General features: G+C 33.2%; 1 protein-coding gene across 2 annotated transcripts; it reads right to left on the bottom strand.

Annotated features, from left to right (window-relative positions):
• Positions 1-73: 73 nt before the first annotated feature.
• Positions 74-23,693, bottom strand: LOC140054073 (sestrin-1-like). Of its 2 annotated transcripts, none has more exons than XM_072098909.1 (11): positions 23,506-23,693; positions 11,507-11,572; positions 6,554-6,586; positions 5,881-6,051; positions 4,970-5,152; positions 4,426-4,638; positions 3,863-3,998; positions 3,437-3,567; positions 2,763-2,872; positions 2,408-2,633; positions 74-2,291 (listed from the first exon to the last, which is right to left on the bottom strand). In XM_072098909.1, the coding sequence occupies exons 1-11, from the start codon at positions 23,578-23,580 to the stop codon at positions 2,205-2,207; spliced, it is 1,431 nt and encodes a 476-aa protein (XP_071955010.1). In that variant the 5' UTR covers positions 23,581-23,693; the 3' UTR covers positions 74-2,204. The 2 variants fall into 2 exon arrangements, with proteins under 2 accessions (XP_071955010.1, XP_071955009.1); XM_072098908.1 differs by lacking the exon at positions 23,506-23,693 and adding an exon at positions 14,669-15,016.
• Between the last annotated feature and the right edge of the window lie 6 nt (positions 23,694-23,699).

Raw genomic sequence — 23,699 nt, forward strand, 5'->3', positions numbered from 1 at the left:
TTCATTTTAATATTTCAAAATCTTCTTTCCCTGTATTACTACAGTATTTTATAATAAATGAAAAAACACAAACTCAGTTTTTCTGATTTATTAACATTTGTGGTAAACAGTCAACTATAACTGAATAGGAATGATATTGGTTTTTTTTAGAATACATATATATTAGGTTGTTGTATATTGCTCTTCAATCTATGCTAGCACAATAAAATCACTTACATAGTCAAACCAATCGATACATAATAATCCCATACAGGTTCATATATCCCAGTTAATACACACACAGCAGCAGTGCAAACAGACTTGGAAGATCTCTTCTAACATAGAATTACTATCTCTTATGTTGATAGGAAGATATGCAACTTGATATTGCATGAACTTAACAAGCAATAAATATATATATATTTACAATTGTTTTAGCAACCAAAAACATTTTTATATATTAATCATAACAATGTAAAACAACATAGAGTATTTCAGTGTTGGAACAACCCAGTATTATTGGGTCTAAAATGGCTTTTACATATTAAAACGACCACATTACTCAGCAACAATATTTTATAAAAGTTACTGGCATACTAGTATAATGTTTTATTATGTAATCAACTCTATGGCTCATTAACAGTATGGTAATCATCAGTACAAAATAAATTAATTTGTTTTTTTAACTGTATGAGGTTTATTTAATGAGTCGGTGGATACCGGTACAGTACAGACTTTACGCGTGTTCTTTATATAAAGTTCATTTAATGAAAACAAACTCTCCATTGATAAGTGTGTAATGCTCAATTGGTAACCTCATCAATTAAATCATTAATAAATTCTATTTACTTTAAACCTTACATACTTGATTACCAAGTAAATATTGTGATTAAATTTATCTGTAGAACATATCTTAATTGGCAATTGACTGAATTAATTAAAATCACCCTAGAACTAGTGCTGATACAGAACTGTGTGTACCGATACATGTAGATTGTGAACACTTATTTTTTCAAAATCACCTACACATTGGGTAACAAAGATAAATATGGTGGGTATGCTAACATACCTAATACTTATGACAGGTGCACTAGAAATGATACCATTACACATTGGGTAACAAAGATAAATATGGTGGGTATGCTAACATACCTAATACTTATCACAGGTGCACTAGAAATGATACCATTAATTGTACTTAATTATTCAACATCATATGCCCTATGTATTTGAATAAGGCATATGTATTTGTCACAACATAGCAATATTCCAACAACTACTATTCAATAAAGAATGATATTGTATATTGTAACTTGACAGTATTGTTTTATTCCCTCAGACCCTTACTTAAAATCAAAGTAGTTTAAAAACTTAAATCTAAAGCGCATTACATTTTTATAGATAACAAACATTAAATACAATCATAGCAGGGTTCATGCAGCATGTACTCAAATATTTTACAGCAAATTTTAACAACATATACTTTAAAACTTGGTAGTGCAATTGACCATGGATTTATTAATGTTTAGAAGGTTATGATGTAAGCAAATAATTGTTTGTAATACTGTAGTAAATGTGAGCTATGATGCTGATTATTAAACATATGACATATTTGCTGGCCTTGCTAAAACAAGAGTGTTATGTGCTGGCCTTGATAAAACAAGAGTGTTATGTGCTGGCCTTGCTAAAACAAGAGTGTTATGTGCTGGCCTTGCTAAAACAAGAGTGTTATGTAATCTTATAAATTAATTTTACTTATTATTACTACAGTTAAAAACTATATCAATGACAGTTGGAATTTCTATGTGAATCTTTCGTTCTGTAGGATCCATTCTTTGGTTGCTGCCTTAATGTGTTTCACCATTTGATTGATTTATTCCATGCATAGAATTTTAAACACTACATTCATGAGATGCTTTAGAGCAATTTATCTACAACTTAACTACTTAATAATTCAAGCTGTCCTACTTAACGTAATGCGACAAAAATACTTTGACATGATAAAAGGACCAGATTTATTTTGATCAAAATATTGCAAAGCTCCCAAAATAATCTATCCTTTCAAAGAATAAGAGTCTTGTCTGAGGAGGGCTGTAATACTGTATTGCCTGACAAGCAGCAGCAGCCGAGTGACAATCTGTGGTGTTGATAAAGTCAGCTGGCAGTACATGTAGTGAGATCATCTTTGGTTATTCAGCTTAATGAGATTCAACTGCTGGATTCTATCACGTCATGTACTGCATAATAGCTCGTAATGAATATAATAATTCTGCTTGCATTCGTGCTTCTAATATCATTATATTTACATGGACCTAAAAGCAACAAAAATTCTTGAATCAAAAAAGTAGCTTGTACATGTATTAATTGATTTAATTGCCAATTTAGCATAATATATGACACAAAAACGTGCAATTATAATATTACTAACCTTTTCTGAATGTTTAAAGACTCTCCAAAAGTTGTCATAGTCTTTCTTGGTCGTTCTTTCTGGATAACATGTGACTATTTTGATGTATGTTTTTAATGACCTCTCCATCAGCTGATTTACACTTCCATAGTCGTAATCGTCGTGACGAATACCAAATAAGGAATGAATGTAGATCCAGATAACTTGACGTAAAAGAAAGGTGTCCACTTCTTGTTTATTGCCCATTCTAATAACAACAATGTACAACAATATTATTATACTATTTACATTTTTATACTATTGTACTAGTCACATAGGACCAACATTTTTAAAAGAGTTTTTACATTAAACAGAACAATTGAGACATATTACATACGTGTTGTAGGTGAGATCTTTTGCAATGCTAAATTTCTCATCAAGAAGAGGACCAATATCTGGATAGAGTCGGTTTACTAGTGAATAACCATGATCTTCCCAGGCATAGTCCTTTAAAAAAAATAAATAAACAACGCTATTAAAATGATTATATTATAATATAAACAGATGCAATTTATTGCCAGATTCCATGCAATTAATGAATAATCTGGATGCATGCTCCATCTTGAATAGCATATTGTTTCAAATAAATGTGGTGTGATTACATAATGAACTATACTGTACTAACACTAACTGTACTTTTCATTGAATTCACTGCATTTGCAACAACAAACAATAAAATCAAATGTCATTAATGCTAATTTACTTAATTAATTAATTTAATATTAAAAAAGGAAACATTTACTGAATATGTTAGCTTATTTCAAACAAACTGCTTGTAATTTTGCTATGACTGCGTTCATTGCACTTCTAACATATGGCTGTCATCACAAAGTTAATATATACAGAAAACTGTATACAAAATACTAAATAATATCGAGGGTATTTAAATATCGAGGGTATTTAAATATCGAGGGTATTTAAATATCGAGGGTATTTAAATATCGAGGGTATTTAAATATCGAGGGTATTTAAATATCGAGGGTATTTAAATATCGAGGGTATTTAAATTACCTGTGCTCTAAATGTTGTATTGCTTCCAACTTCTCCTCTTTTTACAAAGTCTTTATAACTGAACTCTGAATCTAATACATATTGAGTAACATCAATTTTTGTCATACACAGTTCCTTGCTAGGTTGTGGTACTGCAGAGAAAAAACAGTAATATGATAGTAAAAAGAAAGAACTAAATATAGGGGACCTTTCCCTATTCCATAGTTTTTGTTGTATACAGATGAAGGTCCTTGGTGCTGTATATCAATATTCATAATTTATTAAATCTATTTAAATCATTTTGAGATACATAATGATCAGTATTTGTATAATTCCTCAGTGTATAGAATCTCAGGTCACCTGAACACACTGAACATTGCAGACAACATAAAAACATGACAATATATATGTAGCACTCGCAAAAAAGACCAACTTATCAAAACTTACAATCTACATTTTGTTTGCGAATATTTTCAAATTTTTTGACTTTTTCTTCTTGGCTGAATTGCTCTCCATCCTGTTCTTTAAGTTTTTCCATTCTTGATACTAGTTCATCCACACTTGGTTCAGGCTCTTGAGTCTCCTACAATCAATACATTATTTTGTGTGAATGATTTAAATACCATGGAGGATTATTGTGTCATCAGTTATCCAGGGTTTTATTGAGTGTATCTTAATTTATTTATTTATTTTATAAATGGTATAACAAATTTACAAAAAGCAGACAAAAGTCTGAAAATATTGTATTACAAAGATTGAAACATTAAAAATGACGGATCAAAATTCACAGCAAAACTACACATAAATGTAAACATACAGGAAGGCAAATTCACAGCAAAACTACACATAAATGTAAACATACAGGAAGGCAAATAAAAAACCATTAAAATGTAACAGTATTGCAAAGTTATTAGATTACTTATCATACATTCTCCACATATTCATCTTAATTTTTAAATTATATTATAGATTTTTAAAATTCAATTAATCAGTATGTATTGATTGCTTACATTTGAGAGACCATTATTAGATAAATCCTCCACCAAGTCATTGTTAGTGTCTGCAATGGACAGAGGCTGGACAGTGTAACCACCTTCCATATCAACCTCCTGGTTGATACCACATCCAAACACAAAACTTGCCAGCGCACTAAAGTGAGCCATAATCACTATAGCATGAACCAACTCAGATAAAGACCAGCTATCTTTACCTTTAAGAAGTTTCTGTCAAAGAAAACAGTTATATATATATTTAATTTTTTCCCTGCATTTTTCAGTTGAAAGTCAATAATGAGGATACAGAATCTACCGATCAAAAGGAACCACATGTGTCACAGACAACACCAATGTGTGAAATCAAGATTACTTATAAATAAAGATCATCAATCATCATGAAGTTAAAATAATAATATTTAAAGTGAAGATTCATCATTAAAGCATCCTAATTTTTGTAAAAACAAGAAGAATAACAAGAAGGTTTCTGTCACATAATCATAATGTGAGAACACACAGTCTCCTTTCCTATGTTCACAATTATTACATAATTTGAACTGACCTCAATGTGTTCCTTTGTAATTAGCCATGGTTGGTGAGCCAAGATCTTGATTATATCATATAAATCTTTTAGTTTCTGTGGGATGTTGTTTATACTTTCTAGCCATTCTGGATCACCTCCTTGACAAAGAAATTCTTTTTCTTGAAGACGAACCACATATGCACATCTATGTCTAGCTGCAGCCTGTAAATACACAACATACAATAAATAATGGTATGATTTTCATCGCCTCCCACTCTAATGCTACTACTACACCTCCACATTATTAATTCAGTACAGTTGTCAGCTGGCTTGTCAAGTTATCATATGTACCGTAATACAAAACGTTTAATCTATTGTTTCTTCACATGATATTTGAAACAAAAGAGGATATTATGGGGAAAACACAGATTGATTGAGGATCTTAGGAATATAAACCTCATTATTACTGTAATGATCAATTACAATCAAGATCTTACAACTACTCTAAACACTTTCTACATGTTATATTAATGAAGTTTTTTTTTCTAATTCATGTAGATTTCCTTTGCGTATCAACAAATATTAAATATCTAAATGGAAATAACATCAATAACATAATGAGTCATATAAAACATTAATACATGGAAAGCAGATACTACATACTAGATAATATTCAACAAGTCTAGACTAAAATTGAAAAATTAAAAATGTTCTCCTTATCAAATATTTCACTTTCAACATCTTCATTCATTAAATCGACAAACTGAAGAATTTGACATTTAAAATTATTCCACCCATTATCCTCTGCATTAAGTAATTGGCTTCAATCCAAAAAATTCAAATTATGTTATAAGCCATATTAGTTATTGCTAACACTCGTTTGAGAATATCAAACCCACACGTTATCACATTGGACAATGAACCAATCGGTAGTAAATGTAAAGTCTTACCATAATGGCAATATAATGCCGGAATTCATATGAAAGGGGGCCATCACCCCTTAACATAAAGTTGTGCGTCCTTTGGAAGGCATTTAAGTATTTCGGATGGAGTCCAATAACTTGAGTTACATGATCGAGACGACTTGATTGCATGAACTGTTCTATATACATTTGTTGTACCTAAAAATGAATTATTTAATAAATATACAGTATCCATAAATACTAACTATATTTACCATATAATAATATGTTAATATTTTAGATGTAAATAATTGGATGAATTAACAATGAATTTTGTATATATCAATTTTCTAGAACAGGAAATATCGTATAGACTTGTAATTTGTTAAATTTACCATGAAGTGTTACATAACAAAATAAAATGAATTGTTTCCATTTCAATTAAATGATTTGTAATGCCAAATCTAATTTTAGAATATTCTATCATTGTTCAAGGTTTTTAGTGTTTAAAAAACAGGATAATCGATTACATCTGGTTATTAGAAATTCAGAGAAAAAGGGGGGGAAATGGTTGCATAGTTCCTCATTAAAAGATTGCAATTCATTAAATAATAATGAATATGAATTATGGTAGTATGGTAATTGTAATAAATCGATCATTGTTAAACATGATGTAATAATATTAACAAATGAATACAGTAAACACAGTAACAATGCCTACCTGGTCATCATTATGATTCCCTGTTTGTTTAAACTGAAAGACATAAATATAAATATTTTATTAATATTTAACTACAATTTTTTGGGCTGGAATATGTTTCTATTAATAGATCTAAATAACTCATAAAATCGAGTGGCTGTAACAATGGATATCACATTCAAAATGATCCAAAGAGTATTTGTCACAAAGTAAAACCTGTTGAATAATTAAAAACCAGTAAGCGCTTGCCCCAAGAAACACAACTTTACCTTGAAATAAGAGGTTGCAAATTTGCTGATATAATTCAGAAGCTGATTTAAGTGTACTGGTGCTCCAGTCATTTTAAATAAATCTACATAAATATATAATTCCTGCCAATTCTGAAACTGTTGTCAACAGTAATAATGCTTGCAGATACTGGATATAAAATAAAAAGCCTTTTAAACTCTGGTATGATGATGCAGTGTTCAGAGTTGAAAACAAACTGTTTGTCAAACTTCCTCAGAAAACCGTTTTATCTCTGACCAGAAGCAGTGAACTCTTAAAAGCAATCTGAATATAAACTTCATTAACAAGCTTTTTATCTGTGGTCAGATGTGATGTTTTTTTCAAACCATTCTCGGCAAAATTTGAAGAAATTGTGTTGGCATCTAAGTCTTGATGGAGCCATAATTTAATTGGTGACTCATGGTAAATCTTTCCTTAAATGTATTATTGTATTCAGATTATTTCCATGATTTCAGCGGTAGTATGCCTAACTGCGCAGTTACTCTCACCTCCGATTATAATTATATAAATTTGTTTATGTTTACTTTTCAAATATTAAATATGGGACAAAACAGTTAGCTATGACTTCTTACTTGTTTAAAAACTAATGAATCATGTGCTTTGTTATTAACAGTTTCCTTCCTAAATAGTCTGTGACTTTTATGCAATTTCATACAGATTATCCAAAGTCTGTTTAATGTTCAATTAGAAAGGAAACTATAGTTTTTTGTAAGTAATAGCAACCAGTTGCTGAGAGTGTGGAAAACAAACTACCACCACCCAAGGAATGGGTTGGTAATATAGTTTAACAGTAATTAGTATCTAAAATAGAAGGATAAAACTACTTTGTTTTATTAAACCATGGGTAGCTTGAGATTTAATCCCAGTTTGAATTGTGAAGTTTGAATTGTGTTATATTGTAAATTTTAGCAAGTCATAGTTGTTTTGATTGCTTAATCAGGTTCTAGGACATAAGTAACACTGCAAGTGATTGACACATTTTGGTCCAAAACGTGTTCTAGATCATCAGCTGATATTGTGAAGTTGGTCTGTTGAAAAGATTAGTGATGAAATAAACATTGTGATTGGTTAGTTGAGTAGGTGTGACCGAGGCTTGGCATTTACATTTGGTAATACATGGCTTAACTAGCTTAATAGTTGGCACTGAATCAACTGCTGGGACCTAGAATTAATACAGAAAACATAATAATTGCTGGTTGGAATGCTTTATTAAATAAGAAAATCATAAGTTAGTTTTCATTCCAACCTACATTAAATTTAATTGTCTATGCATATCCTTCCCTATTCATTGTTTGTTCACTAACATTATATTTAATCAAATATATACAAATTTTACTTAATATAAATTAGATGTATTGTGTTTTGGATGTACGGTACAGTCAGGACATTATTGTACCCATATGTACTTGATAGATAAAACATGACATTATGGTAATATTATTAACAGTAGGCCTAGTATTAAATGATATAGCTAGCAGTAGGAAGGGCCTAGTATTAAATGATATAGCTAGCAGTAGGAAGGGCCTAGTATTAAATGATATAGCTAGCAGTAGGAAGGGCCTAGTATTAAATGATATAGCTAGCAGTAGGAAGGTATAATACAAATACAAACTGTCAAAAATAAAAAAAGCAAATTGAATGCAGGAAATGGTACTGTAGGTTACTGACTGCTGGAAACAATGACCGCATCGTATAATTTGCTATTTTTAAACCATATTGCTGCAGATACAGAAATGACTGTTGGAAACAATGACCGCATCATATAATTTGCTATTTTTAAACCATATTGCTGCAGATACAGATAAATGACTGTTGGAAACAATGACCGCATCATATAATTTGCTATTTCAGAAATGACTAAAAACTGCTAAAACAAACATTGAAGATCCTCCTATCTACTCGCCGTTTCAGACAAACACAATACAACATCCAATGCACATACAGTACATTTATTAAAATGATGATTATCTAAATTGCCCAATTTTTGCAGAAACATCATTTCTACAGTACCTACTGAATACAAAAGAGCTTATCCTAGACTTTTCTTACCGCAGGCATTGGTTTGGTCATAATATCCACAACTGAACATGGTATGTTCATAAAAAGTTTTTCTTGTGAAATGCGCATGCCATCACGTTGTCTTATAGATGTTTGATGGTTTTGAAACATACTACACTGGAAAACCTGCCTGAACTCGTCAAGAACTTCAAATGCATTATCATTGTTCATACTGTCAAGATATTATAACTTATTATTTATTTAAGTTTGAACTTTGTGCTCATTGTTATCCTGATATCATCTATCTACATTGCTTAAATCGTCAGAAATATTTTTTTTATTGGAACGTTTATGGACAAATTTAACAAATCAACAATGTCGAAGAAATGTCAATCAATGTTAACTTGTCAAATTGATAAGAACAACAATGATGTAGAAAATCTAAATAGTTTACTATATCTACTGTATGTTGTGCTGTGTTGCATTTTACTATATCTACTGTATGTTGTGCTGTGTTGCATTTTACTATATCTACTGTATGTTGTGCTGTGTTGCATTTTACTATATCTACTGTATGTTGTGCTGTGTTGCATTTTACTCCTACTGTAATTTACTTTACATGATTCATTAAATATTTATTCCTTGCTTTAAGTGTAATAAATATTAATTATATTTTGTATATAATAACTTGCACTGAATATTATTCTCAGAATCAAACCCACTCTTTCTAAGTTGATGCATCGAACAACGTATTGGATTTTAACATTACAAATCCAAAGTCTCACACACACATATCCAAGTGTATACCAGCACAAATTTCAAGATATGCTAGTTGTTTTGAGCCAGAATTCAGGGTGTAAGTAAACATGTTTGATGATAAAAGTTAAAATCTCCATAATTTAAGTTGACACTGACTCGCCTGTTAAAACCAGTTTAAACAACTTGGCAAAATCATCATTTTGCAACACATAATATGAAATTCATACTAAACTATATTATGATAATATTTCAGTCAGATATAGAAATGCAAGTTACTGTACAATACAGAACAACAACAAAAAGAAGACCAAAACCTAGATAATTTGCATACAATCCCATTCTCCTGTTGTTAGACCTGCTGATTCTTCTAGTACCCTGGATATGGCTGCACAAGTTACAATATCATTACTTTATCATACAGGTCAGATTTGACAGTTGCCTTTTTTAATCAAGGAAATACCTGGTATCCATTTGTTTAATGACTAATCACCTTTGACCTCTAGTGTATAAAATCATACGATGGTTGGTTCATTATTTATAAATTGAAATATATATTTTTAGTATCTGTTTATTCTATCCCCTCATATCACATAGTCTTTTTCAACTTTGACATACTGTAAAGTATACTTTCAGATGGTACACAATACTAAGTAAAAGTACTTAAGTGACAAAATGGTAAATGGTACTATACTTCATCTGTTAAATATTAATGCATGGTTTATTTATTACCATTTTTAATTAATGTATTTGTTTCATATATCAACAAAAGTTCTTATTCAAAAATTACTAATTAACGCCTTTCATTCATGACTATGAGCTATACATTAGAACAAGTCCTTTTTTTTTACATAGGCCCATAAATTCAAACACTATAATAATGCAATCAGATCTATGTAATAAATATTGCTGAAAATGACACTGAAAATTACACAAAGAATGCCTAACCTATTAACACTTTCACCGCCAAAGACGGAAATCTCCGTCTTTCGATGCCCAGCGCCAGACCGCCAAAGACGGAAATTTCCGTCTTTGGCTTTTTATTGCAGAATTTGTTAGATCAGGTATATATGGACCGCATGTAGAAATTTCAACATCCAAATCGATCTGGACCGCAAATATTTTGATACTTTATTAACCCCTAGTGCCATTGACCCAGCTGGTCTACATCGTGTCCTATCATCCGTAAACAACATAAAGTGCTTACTGCGGACGAAGCAATTGCAGAAATATTTGCCAACTCTGACTCTGAAAATGAGTATTTATTATCCCCAGATGATGAAGGTATATTTGTACCTAAATCTGGTTTATAAAATGTAATAAATAATTGGAGATAATTTAGCTAGCCTGGCCTAGGCTAGTTTGTAGAATAGGTTGAGAATCGTGACACTGACAGACGGTGCAGCCAGGCTAAAAACCTCATTATCTCTGCTTTGTTCTCCGATTGAGCCTAAAGTGCTAAAAGTGAGCCAAGTTCTTTGTACAATTATGTGGTATTACAGTTTTATTTCAATAAAGTGTTTGGTACCATTGGAAAGTTTATTTCTATCTCATTATTTGAGTGTATATTGCATGTTATTCTGATTACAAACACCTTTGCTATGAGCTTTGAAAAACAGGTAAATTTATCTAAAATGGCTGGCGGTGAGGGGTACTTCCTTTATTGAATGCCTGGCGGTGAAAGTGTTAAGCAGCAACAAAGCATATCAACAGAACATTCATCTGGTCAAGGGTCATTGGAAAATTCCACTGTGTTGAATTGAACTTGCACATACAGTAGTTGCAAGAAACAGGAATATTGTCATCTCTTACTGAATTGCATGTAATACTTTAGTATGATTTTTATTGCAACAAGGTTTCAATTAATGTACTTTGAAATGAATAAGATTAACCCAGTAGTAGGGGTGCCAACAAAACATTACAATTGTTTACCTCTTTGTTTGGAATGAAGCATGTAGCACCTTCTATTAGTTGTCTAGGAACTGGAATATTGTGCTCCTAAAAAAGATAAATACAATTAAATATTAGTTTACTAAGGAACTGGAACATTGCAATACTCTAGGAAGATCAATTTGACAATTATAATTTATATATTAAATGTAAATTTTGTTTAATAATTAAAACTGATGAAATACTGCAAATATTTCAACAATTGTAATATTTTTAGAGAAATATAATATATATAATATATGTATCCAAAGCATACTTGATAAAGTGCCAACTGAAGTTCAATGCCCCCCTTATATCTAGTGAAAGGATATGATTATGATGGTGATGACTTCCAAGCAGATTGCCTAATATTGTATAAAAATTTAACAATACAGCTGATATGTCTTATTTAAAAGACCCAGCGGAACAATTTAGTTAACTGACCCCATGAAGTTGTCCAAACTTGGCCATTTGTCAAAAGTAAACAAGTGATGGACAATGGTTTGCTAAAAATACATGCAGCACTTTGGCAATACCATAAAGATTGAAACACAGTTTTTCTATAATTTACCACAAACTTGACTTTAAAAAAAGGAAAAAACAAAAAACAGAGTAATGCAATTGCGGCATATTATTCATAGTAAAATGACTACCGTACATTATTATTATTAATATTATTAAATGTCCACTTAATTACTTGGATTGGTTCCAACACTGTACAGCTGATGCAACCTATGGCAGGAATTTATATCACGTTTTAAAACTAGAAAATGTATCAAAAATTATTATTTTAAACATTTGGCATACTACTGTAAATTTACAGGATGTATTGTAGCCAATTTAAATCCAATTTAATATTCCTATTGCTAATTAATAGCTATCCAAATTAACATGTAATAGGATTGAGGTATTGCATCATTATAGACAAGGTCATGCCAAGTACTTCCTATTGACCTCAGTGGATAGCAAAGACAACACAGAAAGGTAGACTGTAAAAATAAAGATCAACCTTAATATCAATATCACAATGGACCAGGTCCATGATATCACATCTCGGCAACTTAACACAGATCCTTAGCAATCAAAATACATGACATTTTAACATGACATATTATAAAAATTGAAAATATTATTGATGAATTGACAATACAAGGAGTTGTGATAAAAAGTTTAAATACATACATTACATAGGTATTTCAAAATAATTGTTAGTTTATAACAATATTTTTTTAACGACTGAGTTATGAGTTGTACAGGTTGGTTCATATAGTACTGCTGGTTTGTGTTATTAGCTACTATTCCTAACAACATTTCCACACTTCAGCCATCAATTTTTAACTGTAAACTTTTCTACTTATACATTATAAATACAATCTGTAATGAATATATCACATATTTTTACTTTGAATACATTTATACAATAATAATTAATATACAAAAAATAACTTGAATAAAAAACTGTGAATAAAAAAATAATACAATAATTTATTGTCCTCCAAAAACATGAAAAATAAAGATGAATAAAATCAGATATTTGAATATGCATTTTACAGTTTCATTAAAGTTATTCACTTCTGTAGAAAAAAAATAAATAAATTCACATACCTGTATAAAAAGACAAAAGAAGTAGTTAATTTTAACCAAAAAAAACAAAAAGAAATAATAATTTTTGGTCAAAGTCACTAACTATTATGTGACATTAAAAATGGCATATTCAATTAAAAAAATTGTTTAGGGGGACAATGTATCTTTAAAGTGTTTTATTTATTCAACTTATTATATAGCAAATTGTATCATGCTTATAACGCATGGATTGTAACATGACCAACTCGATGCAAATCCCTCTAGACTGCTAGCCTACACTGTCTGTCTGCAGACAGGGTTAATAATATTAATATATTGTAGGGCTACCAAATTTATCTCTTTTAGGTTTAAGAAATAATAATATTTATATACAGTATTATTATATAAAGTAAGTACTTCTGTAAGTTTCTAGCAGTTCTGCATTGTTATCTAATGATATGCAAATCAAATGTACCATTATCAAATGTACCATTATCAAATGTACCATTATCTATTCCCAGGGTTAGCAAAATTTCCAAAAATTAGGTTGTCCTTCAGGCAATTTCGATACCGTAGTCATACTATTACTACCAATTTTTGCTCTGGCAGTGAAATTCTATGTGCTTGACATTATTTTTTGTTGACCCCAGGACGTTGACCCCAGGATGTATATTATTAATCATTCTGCTGTGTTTTATGACAAAATATAATAATGAATTATATTGCAAGTAACGTATATAAGATTAAACTAAAAAAGTACACAAGGTTACTCAGCAAAACGTACATTACCGGACCTACAGTAACTGTATTACATAAGTTAATAGTGTGGTTAAGAACAATTTAAAAAGCCAGTGTCAGTAAGAATTACTAGTATAACAAAAAATTATTATTACTCTAAGTTGGAAGCAACTGCTAACAAAACAAATAAAGAAAACAAATAGATAAACAAATAAACAAACAAATAGATTATTATAAAATGTCTTATACAAACTTAAGATTAAATAGTTGTTGGAAAAATAGTAATTACACTGTTAATTTGTATAGGTAATGTCAGAAAATACTCATGAGCGGGAACATATTGAGTATGATAACAAATACTTAAATAATTGAAGCATAAGTCCACATCCAAGATGAGGAAGAAATTAATTTGAAAAAAGTTGAGAGAACGTGATACAAAACAATTCCAAATATTAATTTAATTAAAATAACTTAGTCAAACAGTGCACTATATAAGGAAAGGTATAAAAGAAAAAAATCATTAATGTGACTGAAGACAGATTACTGATTTACAATTACATACAATTTAGTTAAATGTTAAATAATGAGTCCAACTTAATTCTTAAGTTCAGAGAAGGAGGTGACAATGATGGGTTTCAGAAGCAGTTTAAATTTAAGACAATACAATTTATAAGTGCATTATTTACGCAGAGTGGTATGAATAAAATCGGTTATCATACAATAATTTCAGGCGATGTGAATGCTAGATACAGCCAAACAGCAGTAGGATATGTGTCAAGACTAGGTAGCCTTTAAACAACTTGTGATGGGCAACAAATCATGATATCTTCTTCAGATTTACTATTTTGTAAACATGATGCATACCTGAAGTTTGTTTAAATTAACAGGATGATCATCTAAATTATAAAGATCTTGATTAATAGTTAGCATCTCTCTTAGTTGCCTCTCATCTTGGTAACAAAACTGCCTACCCATCGTCTTGGCTAACTCAGTACTCTGTCCTTCTTTACTACAAATGTTACTTGGTATAAACAGGGTTTGATCACACATCATAATAATACCATGCAAAACTGTTTTTGTTTCTTGTTCCTGTTTCTAGTACAGCTGTATTGCATCACCTTATAAACAGCTGATTTAAACAAGGTTGTTTCATTCAACAATGTAGCTGTCACCAATGGAATATACCCATATGAATATTCATATCATAATGCCATGCTTCAGTAAACATTAATACTGTATAGTTTGTTTCAATTTTTGTATACAGTAATATACTGTAATAAACCATGACAAAGAGGATTTCAGATAACATGTACAAATACATTTGGTATGCAAACATTGCATTGAACAAAAACTAAACATGTTTTACTTTTAGTATAAAAATTATTAAAATTCTTTCCCTACAGATTAAATGGAATAGTCAATATGAGGTGATATTCATAATTATTGACCAAGACATACTGTAGAGGGCAGCATTGTTAAATAATCAATGATTGAACAAAAAATAATTTTAAGAATTATGAAAAACGAGAAACAATAGATAGTCAAATCAGTGAAACTATGAATCCATAATGTAATGACCCAGTACAGTAGCAGTAGAGACTTAGGAACTATCAGGATTCATAGTCTAAGCATTCTTCTAATCAAAAATGTGTAAATTTTGGAACACAAACTATGTAATAACTTATTGAAATTGACATTATATGATAGCGTAGACATCTTCATTGGAAAGGTTTTTTTTATAAAATTAAAAAGCAAATTGACATGCATGGATAATTTGCTACACATACAGTACTATTAAATGAGCTGTCATCTTTGTGACATTAATATTCTAATTGCAGAAGTTTTGATTGTTTTGTTGCAAAATAATATCCTGACTATTTCACACTACTTTCCAATTGACACCTTGCAACATTTATCATGGGAAATAGGAATGTTGCACATTGTAATGAAGTGTGTATAAGGTTTCAAATGTTACTAGTTTTCAGTATAATATGAATACTAATATACACATTTTATATTAAAAAGAAAGGAAAATAAAAATAAAAAAAAAAAATAAATAAAAAAATAATTTGTAGATTAATACATTGTACCAGAAATCCAATATATGGATAAAATTATGAAATAAGTACAATATATAATACTCTAACCCCAATTGTGTAAATAACTGAAAATCATTGAACTCAACACGAACTTTCTATCTGAGTGAACTTAAAAATTACATCATATTTTACAAACCCACAATTCTAAATTCAATTTTTACATTTTTCTTTAAGGAACACATACTACTTTAGTAATTGTCGGCGCAACGGTAAAACAAAACAACTACTAAATGTATACAGTAAACTATGCAATTTATTCCAAGTGAATCAAGTGAGGATTCTCAATAAATAGATAAAATATACAATATACAATATTTGATAAGACAATGCAGTAAACGGTGTAGCTAAGATGCTGGTTGAGAAAAGAGTGTGTTAATAATGTGGTCAGTGCATGGTAATATTGGGCTTGGCCCACCTCATCTGACCAATTAGGATTAAGAGAATTAATGTGGTTTTCTGTTAGAGTCATTAACATTCTTAAAATCCATTAGCTAGAAAAGTGAAGGTAACAGGAAGGTAACCTGTCAATGTGAGGTTAAATAAAGAGATATATAGAGGATGTATAAATAATCAAATTAAAAGTAAATGTTGAATTGTTTAAAAGCTATGTGGTAGGTCTGCTACAGGAGCCCCCTTCCAGTGAAAGAATTAATGATAGAACGAGACAAAACGTTGAGGGAAATGAACATGTCTACCAGAACGAGTAGTACGGGGAGGGGTTGCCAAAATGGGTGACGGGTTGGTTGGTTTGACTAGGGGTGATGCTTGTAGCTTGGGAGTGAGGGTTTGCTCTTGGCTTTTAAATATATCAGTATCCAAATGAGCTACCTTTAAGCGATCAATACTGACTGTGTCCTGTCGACCATTTAGATCGAGAACAAAGTGTTTGTCTGTTCGACTTAATACCTTAAATGGACCATCATATGGACGTTGTAAGGGTTTTCGAACAGAGTCCCTTCGCACAAAAACATGGGTACAATTAAATATTTCTTGATTGATATAGGATTTACGGTTAGAGTTGGTGCGGGTAGGTGTGGGACGTAGTTTACTCATATTATCACGCAATCTATCAATATAATTAGAATAATCACAATGTTCAGAGTTTGAATTAAAGAATTGTCCAGGTAATCTTAAAGTAGTGCCATAAACAAGTTCAGCAGCACTATGACCTAGATCAGCCTTAAGGGCTGTACGAATGCCTAAAAGTACTATAGGTAAATGTTCTGTCCATTTAGTGTGATCATTATGTGCTTTGAGAGAACCCTTCAAATGTCGATGAAAACGTTCTACAAGTCCGTTCGCAATAGGATGGTATGCAGTTGTATGAATGTGCTTAGTTCCTAGTAAGTTGGCGAGTGAATGAAATAATGCAGATTCAAATTGTCTTCCTCGATCTGTTGTAATGGTTGAAGGTATTCCGAATGAAGCGATCCATCGATTGACAAATGCGTGTGCGACAGTATCGGCTGTGATATCCGGAATAGGTACGGCTTCGGGCCATCGAGTAAAACGATCGATAAAAGTGAGTAAATAAGAAAAACCATTTGACGGAGGGAGAGGTCCAACAATATCTATATGTACATGGTCAAAACGGGCGTCAGGTGTAGAAAAAGTAGAGAGTGGCGAAACGGTGTGCCGGTGTACTTTGGAACGTTGACATTGAATGCATGTTTGAGACCATCGTCGTACATCACGATTGATTGCTGGCCATACGAAACGGTCAGTAATTAAACGTTGTGTTGCTCGTATACCAGGATGTGATAGCGAATGTAGAGTGTCAAATATTATGCGTCTGAATTCTTGTGGGATATATGGACGTGGATTGCCTTTGGAAATATCACAAAGAATTGTAGAGTCAGAAGTTGGAATTGGAAAGTTTTGAAATTGTAGTGAAAACGGTGATTCAAGTAGCTTGTGCAATTCATCGTCATTCTTTTGTGCAGCAGCAATAAGACTAAAATCAACAATGTTAGTTGTGTTGTGACTGAAAGTATTAAGTTCGATTCGCGACAATGCATCAGCTGCTGCATTAGCTTTTCCACTCACATGGCGTATGTCCGTTGTGAATTGAGATATGAAATCGAGATGACGGATTTCGCGTGGCGAGTGACGATTTGGTTTGGCGAGTAAAGCATACACAAGTGGCTTATGGTCAGTAAAAATATGAAATGAGCGTCCTTCAAGTGAATGACGAAAATGTTTAACTGAAAGGTATGCCGCCAAAAGTTCACGACCAAATGTGCTGTATCGCGTCTGCGCTGGTTTCAACTTCTGTGAGAAAAATGAAATAGGTTGCCAATTGTTGTCAATGCATTGTTGTAGTATACCCCCTATGGCCACATCCGAAGCGTCAACCATGATACTTAAAGGTGCATCTGGCTGCGGATGGGTGAGAAATGTAGCACTTGCGAGGGCGACTTTAATATTATTAAATCCCAATAAAGCTGCGTCGGTCCATACCAGATCCTGTTTCTTACCTGCCCCAACAAGTAGAGCTGTGACAGGTTGTAAAATCTGGGCACACTGCGGTATAAATCGCCTATAAAAGTTAATAAGTCCAAGGAATTCACGAAGTTTGCGTAAAGAAGTTGGTTGTGGAAAGTTTTGTATCGCTTCGACCTTTACTTGAAGTGGTCGGACACCTTGCGAATCAACATGATGTCCAAGAAACTCGAGTGACGAAACTCCAAATTGGCATTTCGCTGGGTTGAGAACAACGCCATACTCATTAAGACGTGTGAATAGTTGATGAAGATGAGTTTCGTGTTCCTCGGCGTTGGAACTTGCAAAAAGCAGGTCGTCGATATAAGCGTAGCAAAAATCCAATCCACGCGTTACCTGATCAATAAAACGTTGAAAAGTTTGAGCGGCATTGCGGAGGCCAAATGGCATTCTAACAAATTCAAAAAGTCCAAATGGTGTAGTAATTGCTGTTTTATGAACATCAGCAGGTTCAACTGGTATCTGATGGTAAGCTCGGACGAGATCAATCTTAGAAAATATAGTGGATCCGTGCAGAGATGCTGTAAAATCGTGCATGTACGGGATAGGATACCGATCTGCAACAGTAGCATTGTTCAATGCTCGATAATCCCCACAGGGACGCCAATCCCCAGGAGTTTTCTTAGGCACCATATGTAAAGGTGATGCCCAGTTACTTTTAGAGGGGCGTATAATTCCAAGCTGCATCATGTGTTCAAATTCATGTCTGGCTGTTTTGCAGCGGTCATGTGCGAGCCGTCGAGGATGTGACGAAATTGGTGGACCATGGGTCTGAATATGATGTGTCACATCGTGTTTTAGCGACGCTTCCTGATAACAAGGGCGTGTAATGTTTGGGAATTTTGTAAGAATGTAGTCCCAATTGGACTTAGCCTCAAGGGTGGTAAATATAAGACCGAGAGGCGAAGTTTTGGAGGCGACACCTTGAATACTCAGGTTGGTGGTAGTGTCAATGAGTCGTCGATTATTCATATCGACTAACAGTCCAAAATGTCTTAAAAAATCAGCCCCTATGATGGGGTGTGTGACGTCTGCGACAACAAATAACCATTGAGATGTTCGTCTCAAACCTAAGTCTAAGGTTACAGAGCGATGTCCATAAGTGTTGATAGATGTATTATTTGCGGCAGTCAAAGTAGACTCTTGTCGCCTATGTAGACGCTCATGGTGAGTAGGTGGAACAACGCTAACTTCTGCCCCAGTGTCTATGAGGAAACGTTGTTTGGATAATTGATTAACAATAAAGAAAAGGCGACTTACGATTTGACGGCCAGCAACATTCGTCGCATTTAGTTGTCGGCGTTGGAGTTTTCCGAACACGGCGGATTGCATTTTCGAGCATTTACTCCAAATTTTTCATGGTACCAACAGAGTTGAGGAGTGGTGTTTGAATGTTGAGCTGAGCGATCGGTACTGTTAGGTTGAGCAGGAGATGAATGCCTACCACTCGATCGATTTCGGTGTCGACTTGTGCTTCGACTTTGATATCTGTTGTGCCGTCGGTCAGATTGCAAGGAATTAACTTGCGTCGACAGTTGTTGAATCTGTTTTTGCAGGTTTTCAAGGGTTGCAGACAAGGAGGGTGTATTGTCCGTGTGTACTGCCGATACACTTGTTGGCGCAGTTGCAGTTACAGATACTTCAATAATTTTGTCAGCCAATGATGTCAAGCTTCCCAGGTCCAACTCATCCTTGGTTGAAGCTAGGATAAGCTGTACATTAGTTGGGAGGCGACTTAAGAATAGTTGTTTCATAATTGAAGATTCAAGTGGCCTGTCGCCTAAGAGTTGTAACATCCGTCGGTATAATTGCGACGGTTTCCTATCCCCCAACTCCTCGGCCGTCAGGAGTTGGCGGAGGCGCTGTTGGTCGGAGTCAGTTGTCCGACGTATTAAGGTATCTTTCAAGTTCACATACCTGTTATCAGTAGGCGGGTTGAGAAGTAGATCCAGAACTTCCTGCGCAATTTCAGGTTGCAATGATCCGACTAAGTAAGCGTATTTTGTAGCATCTACTGTAATCCCACGCGTTGTGAACTGTGCTTCCACTTGGGTGAACCACAATATCGGATCATTGGGCCAGTATGGAGGCAGTTTCAACGCTACCGAAGAAATTGGCCTGTTGACGGTTGCTGCGTCAGGAGCGGGCACCACAGGTTGTTCCTGGTGCTGGGGTTGTGCTGGAGGTTGCGGTAGCTGTCGTTGTTGCTGTTGTCCTTCCATTTTAAGTTAAATTCGGTATAAGAAAGTCGAGGGTCACCACTTTAGTAATTGTCGGCGCAACGGTAAAACAAAACAACTACTAAATGTATACAGTAAACTATGCAATTTATTCCAAGTGAATCAAGTGAGGATTCTCAATAAATAGATAAAATATACAATATACAATATTTGATAAGACAGAGCAATAAACGGTGTAGCTAAGATGCTGGTTGAGAAAAGAGTGTGTTAATAATGTGGTCAGTGCATGGTAATATTGGGCTTGGCCCACCTCATCTGACCAATTAGGATTAAGAGAATTAATGTGGTTTTCTGTTAGAGTCATTAACATTCTTAAAATCCATTAGCTAGAAAAGTGAAGGTAACAGGAAGGTAACCTGTCAATGTGAGGTTAAATAAAGAGATATATAGAGGATGTATAAATAATCAAATTAAAAGTAAATGTTGAATTGTTTAAAAGCTATGTGGTAGGTCTGCTACACTACAGTACTTCTACCCTATATACTTACAACAACAAATGATTTTAAATTACATTAATGTTATTCATGGTATTTGGCAGATACATACAGTACAAAACATCATTGGTCAAAAGTATTTTAAACTCAACATAAAATATTCAGGTATGATAGCATTGAGATCAACATCATCAAAAATAAATATAAAAATATTGAATGATAATCAATTATGTATCACAAGTACTACAGTACTTTTGATAATACAGGGCCGTAGCCAGGATCTGTCAAGGGGGGGTTCGCACACTAAGTATTTGGGTCACCCCCACCCCCATACCTACCCCCCCCCCTGGGGTGGGGCCTGAGGCGAAGCAAATTTTGTTAAATGACACCCCTAGATGGCCGGAAAAGACACTCTCATGCAGCATGCTACCAATGAGCAAAACGATCGTACTTGGACTCATGGACTAACGATAACATTTGTTGCCGTATGTTAGATGCGCGTGCTCTGTGCGGAACCGCCGATTGTTTGATCATTTACTCGATATTTTGTTTTGCGTTCAAGTTCAATGCGAACGTATGTCTAGGAGAAGCCCCGAAAAAAGCACACTGGGTGAAGGCAAATGCAATTCTTATTATAGCTCTATCTATAATATTTATTTACAGCAATTTGTTGAGGAAATTTAATATGCCAATGTAAATAGGTGATATTGATACATTTGAGTACGTATCGGCTGGTGGTCTAGAAAAAAATAATCGGATGTCATAATGTGAACTACAGTACATGATACCATAGATATTATAGTGTAAAATATTAATATTCACTATAATCCTCTATGGTACATTATACTTCATAGCCACACATAAATACTGATGTATGTCGGAAGGCTATATACTTTATGCATGCTCAGCCTGACTGCCAGTGATCTAAACAATTGGTACGCAGTTGTCTGGCGGTGTACTTTGTACGAATCGTTCGTCCGTCCCCCAGCTCGCTGTGAGACGCGTCAATATCATGTTACATGCAGGGACCAAACATTTGTTTTTCAGGTTAAAATCGGCAATTCATTTGCAACTCTTTACAGACTATATCACTCGAAGTACGCTCATACAGGGAAGAAGGTACTGTATGAGTTATTCCGAACGAGTTTACAAATTTTTTAATTTACGAACAACTTTTTGTACTGTGGGGCACGTATTTGGACAATTTTCGGAGATGAGGGTGAGGTATTGGGCATGTCGGGGATGGGGGTTCGCAGTCGGTTAAGGGGGTTTCGCTGTAAAGGGGGGGTTCGCCCGAACCACAAAAACCCCCCCTGGCTACGGGCCTGTAATACATACATTTAAGTATATTTCCTACCTCCACAGATTGACTAGGGCACTGCATCATCATCTTCTTCTAGCAAACTGGCCCTGTACCAAAGTGCTTTGCATAACACCTAGCAAACTATGTTGATTTTGTAGGTATCATGTGTATTATCAGGTATACATATCACTTGATTACACTCAAGAGCCTTTTGAATGTGTCAAGAATTCTTAATAGAAATCAGTAGAAATTTATCTTACAATATTTGATGCAATTAGATCAAAAAATAACTTGTTTAAATGGCAGCTTGTAGATACAGCATCAAATCAACATGGCACCTTGTAGACAATTAGCAATGGGCCTTTGCATGGATCACAGCATCAAATCAACACTACTATTTTAGGATTATTTGCTGACATTTATTTATTATAGGTTTAATATTCAGAATGTGAAGTCCTTCATGAAGAATCTTGGCTTTGGGGTGCTTCTTCAGATTTAGATGAAATTAAAGCTGTTTATTTTTTTACTTACATTACAGTTGAATGGTACTGAATGATTGAAAAAAAACACTACAGTCTACTTCTAATATTCATCATAAATTATCCTTAAGTAACAGCAAAGCGGAGAATCTACCATAATAATACTGTACATAAGAACTTTACATAAGAAAATCCAAATTGACCTTTGACATTACACATGCACCATTCTGGCACGTAACAGTGCCCTAAACTTTGCATAGTTCATACTTACTTTACAGTAATAACATAACACATATTAATACAATATTTCAGGTTTCTGAGTGGAGACCAAAAACGTTAATTTGAATATCAAAATATTAGCGTGTATCAATTTCAAGTGTACAACTAATGACAACCACAAAATAATAACTTGTATTCACATAATGATTAATATAGCTGCATCTAATCATTATGATATTAATCTTCATAATATTTTGACCTTTTCCAAGCATTTAGCCAGTAAGAGCAGCAGTGCACAAATCTTAGACCATGTTTAACTTGCATTAGCAGAACACATACAGCAGTAAATATTGCAATGGATTATTGACTCTCATTTAATTTTATACAGTTATAATATTTGTGTAAAAAATACAGATAAAACTTACCTTTTGAAGCAATTGAAGTAAAGAAGACATTTTTTCTCTGACATCTTTAAAGGGGCATGTTTGTCGATATCTCATCGCTGTAAGTAAATAGCTCTGAGTCCGCTTATCTACATACTTAGGACCAGAGCCAATATGTCCATTAAATTCTCCTACATCAGATCCACTGATTGTAAGATCTAACAAATTAGCCGAAA

This window comes from Antedon mediterranea, chromosome 7, assembly GCF_964355755.1.
Source record: "Antedon mediterranea chromosome 7, ecAntMedi1.1, whole genome shotgun sequence".
NCBI lineage: Eukaryota > Metazoa > Echinodermata > Crinoidea > Comatulida > Antedonidae > Antedon > Antedon mediterranea.

Excerpts from the sequence above, each read along its gene's own strand:
- LOC140054073 (XM_072098908.1), bottom strand. The coding sequence starts at position 14,857 with ATGATGTGTGATCAAACCCTGTTTATACCAAGTAACATTTGTAGTAAA. Across the intron at positions 6,587-11,506 it reads GCTTCATTCCAAACAAAGAG|TTTAAACAAACAGGGAATCA; the intron begins GTAAACAATTGT and ends TATGTCTTTCAG. Across the intron at positions 2,292-2,407 it reads TCTTTAAACATTCAGAAAAG|GTCCATGTAAATATAATGAT; the intron begins GTTAGTAATATT and ends TGTTGCTTTTAG.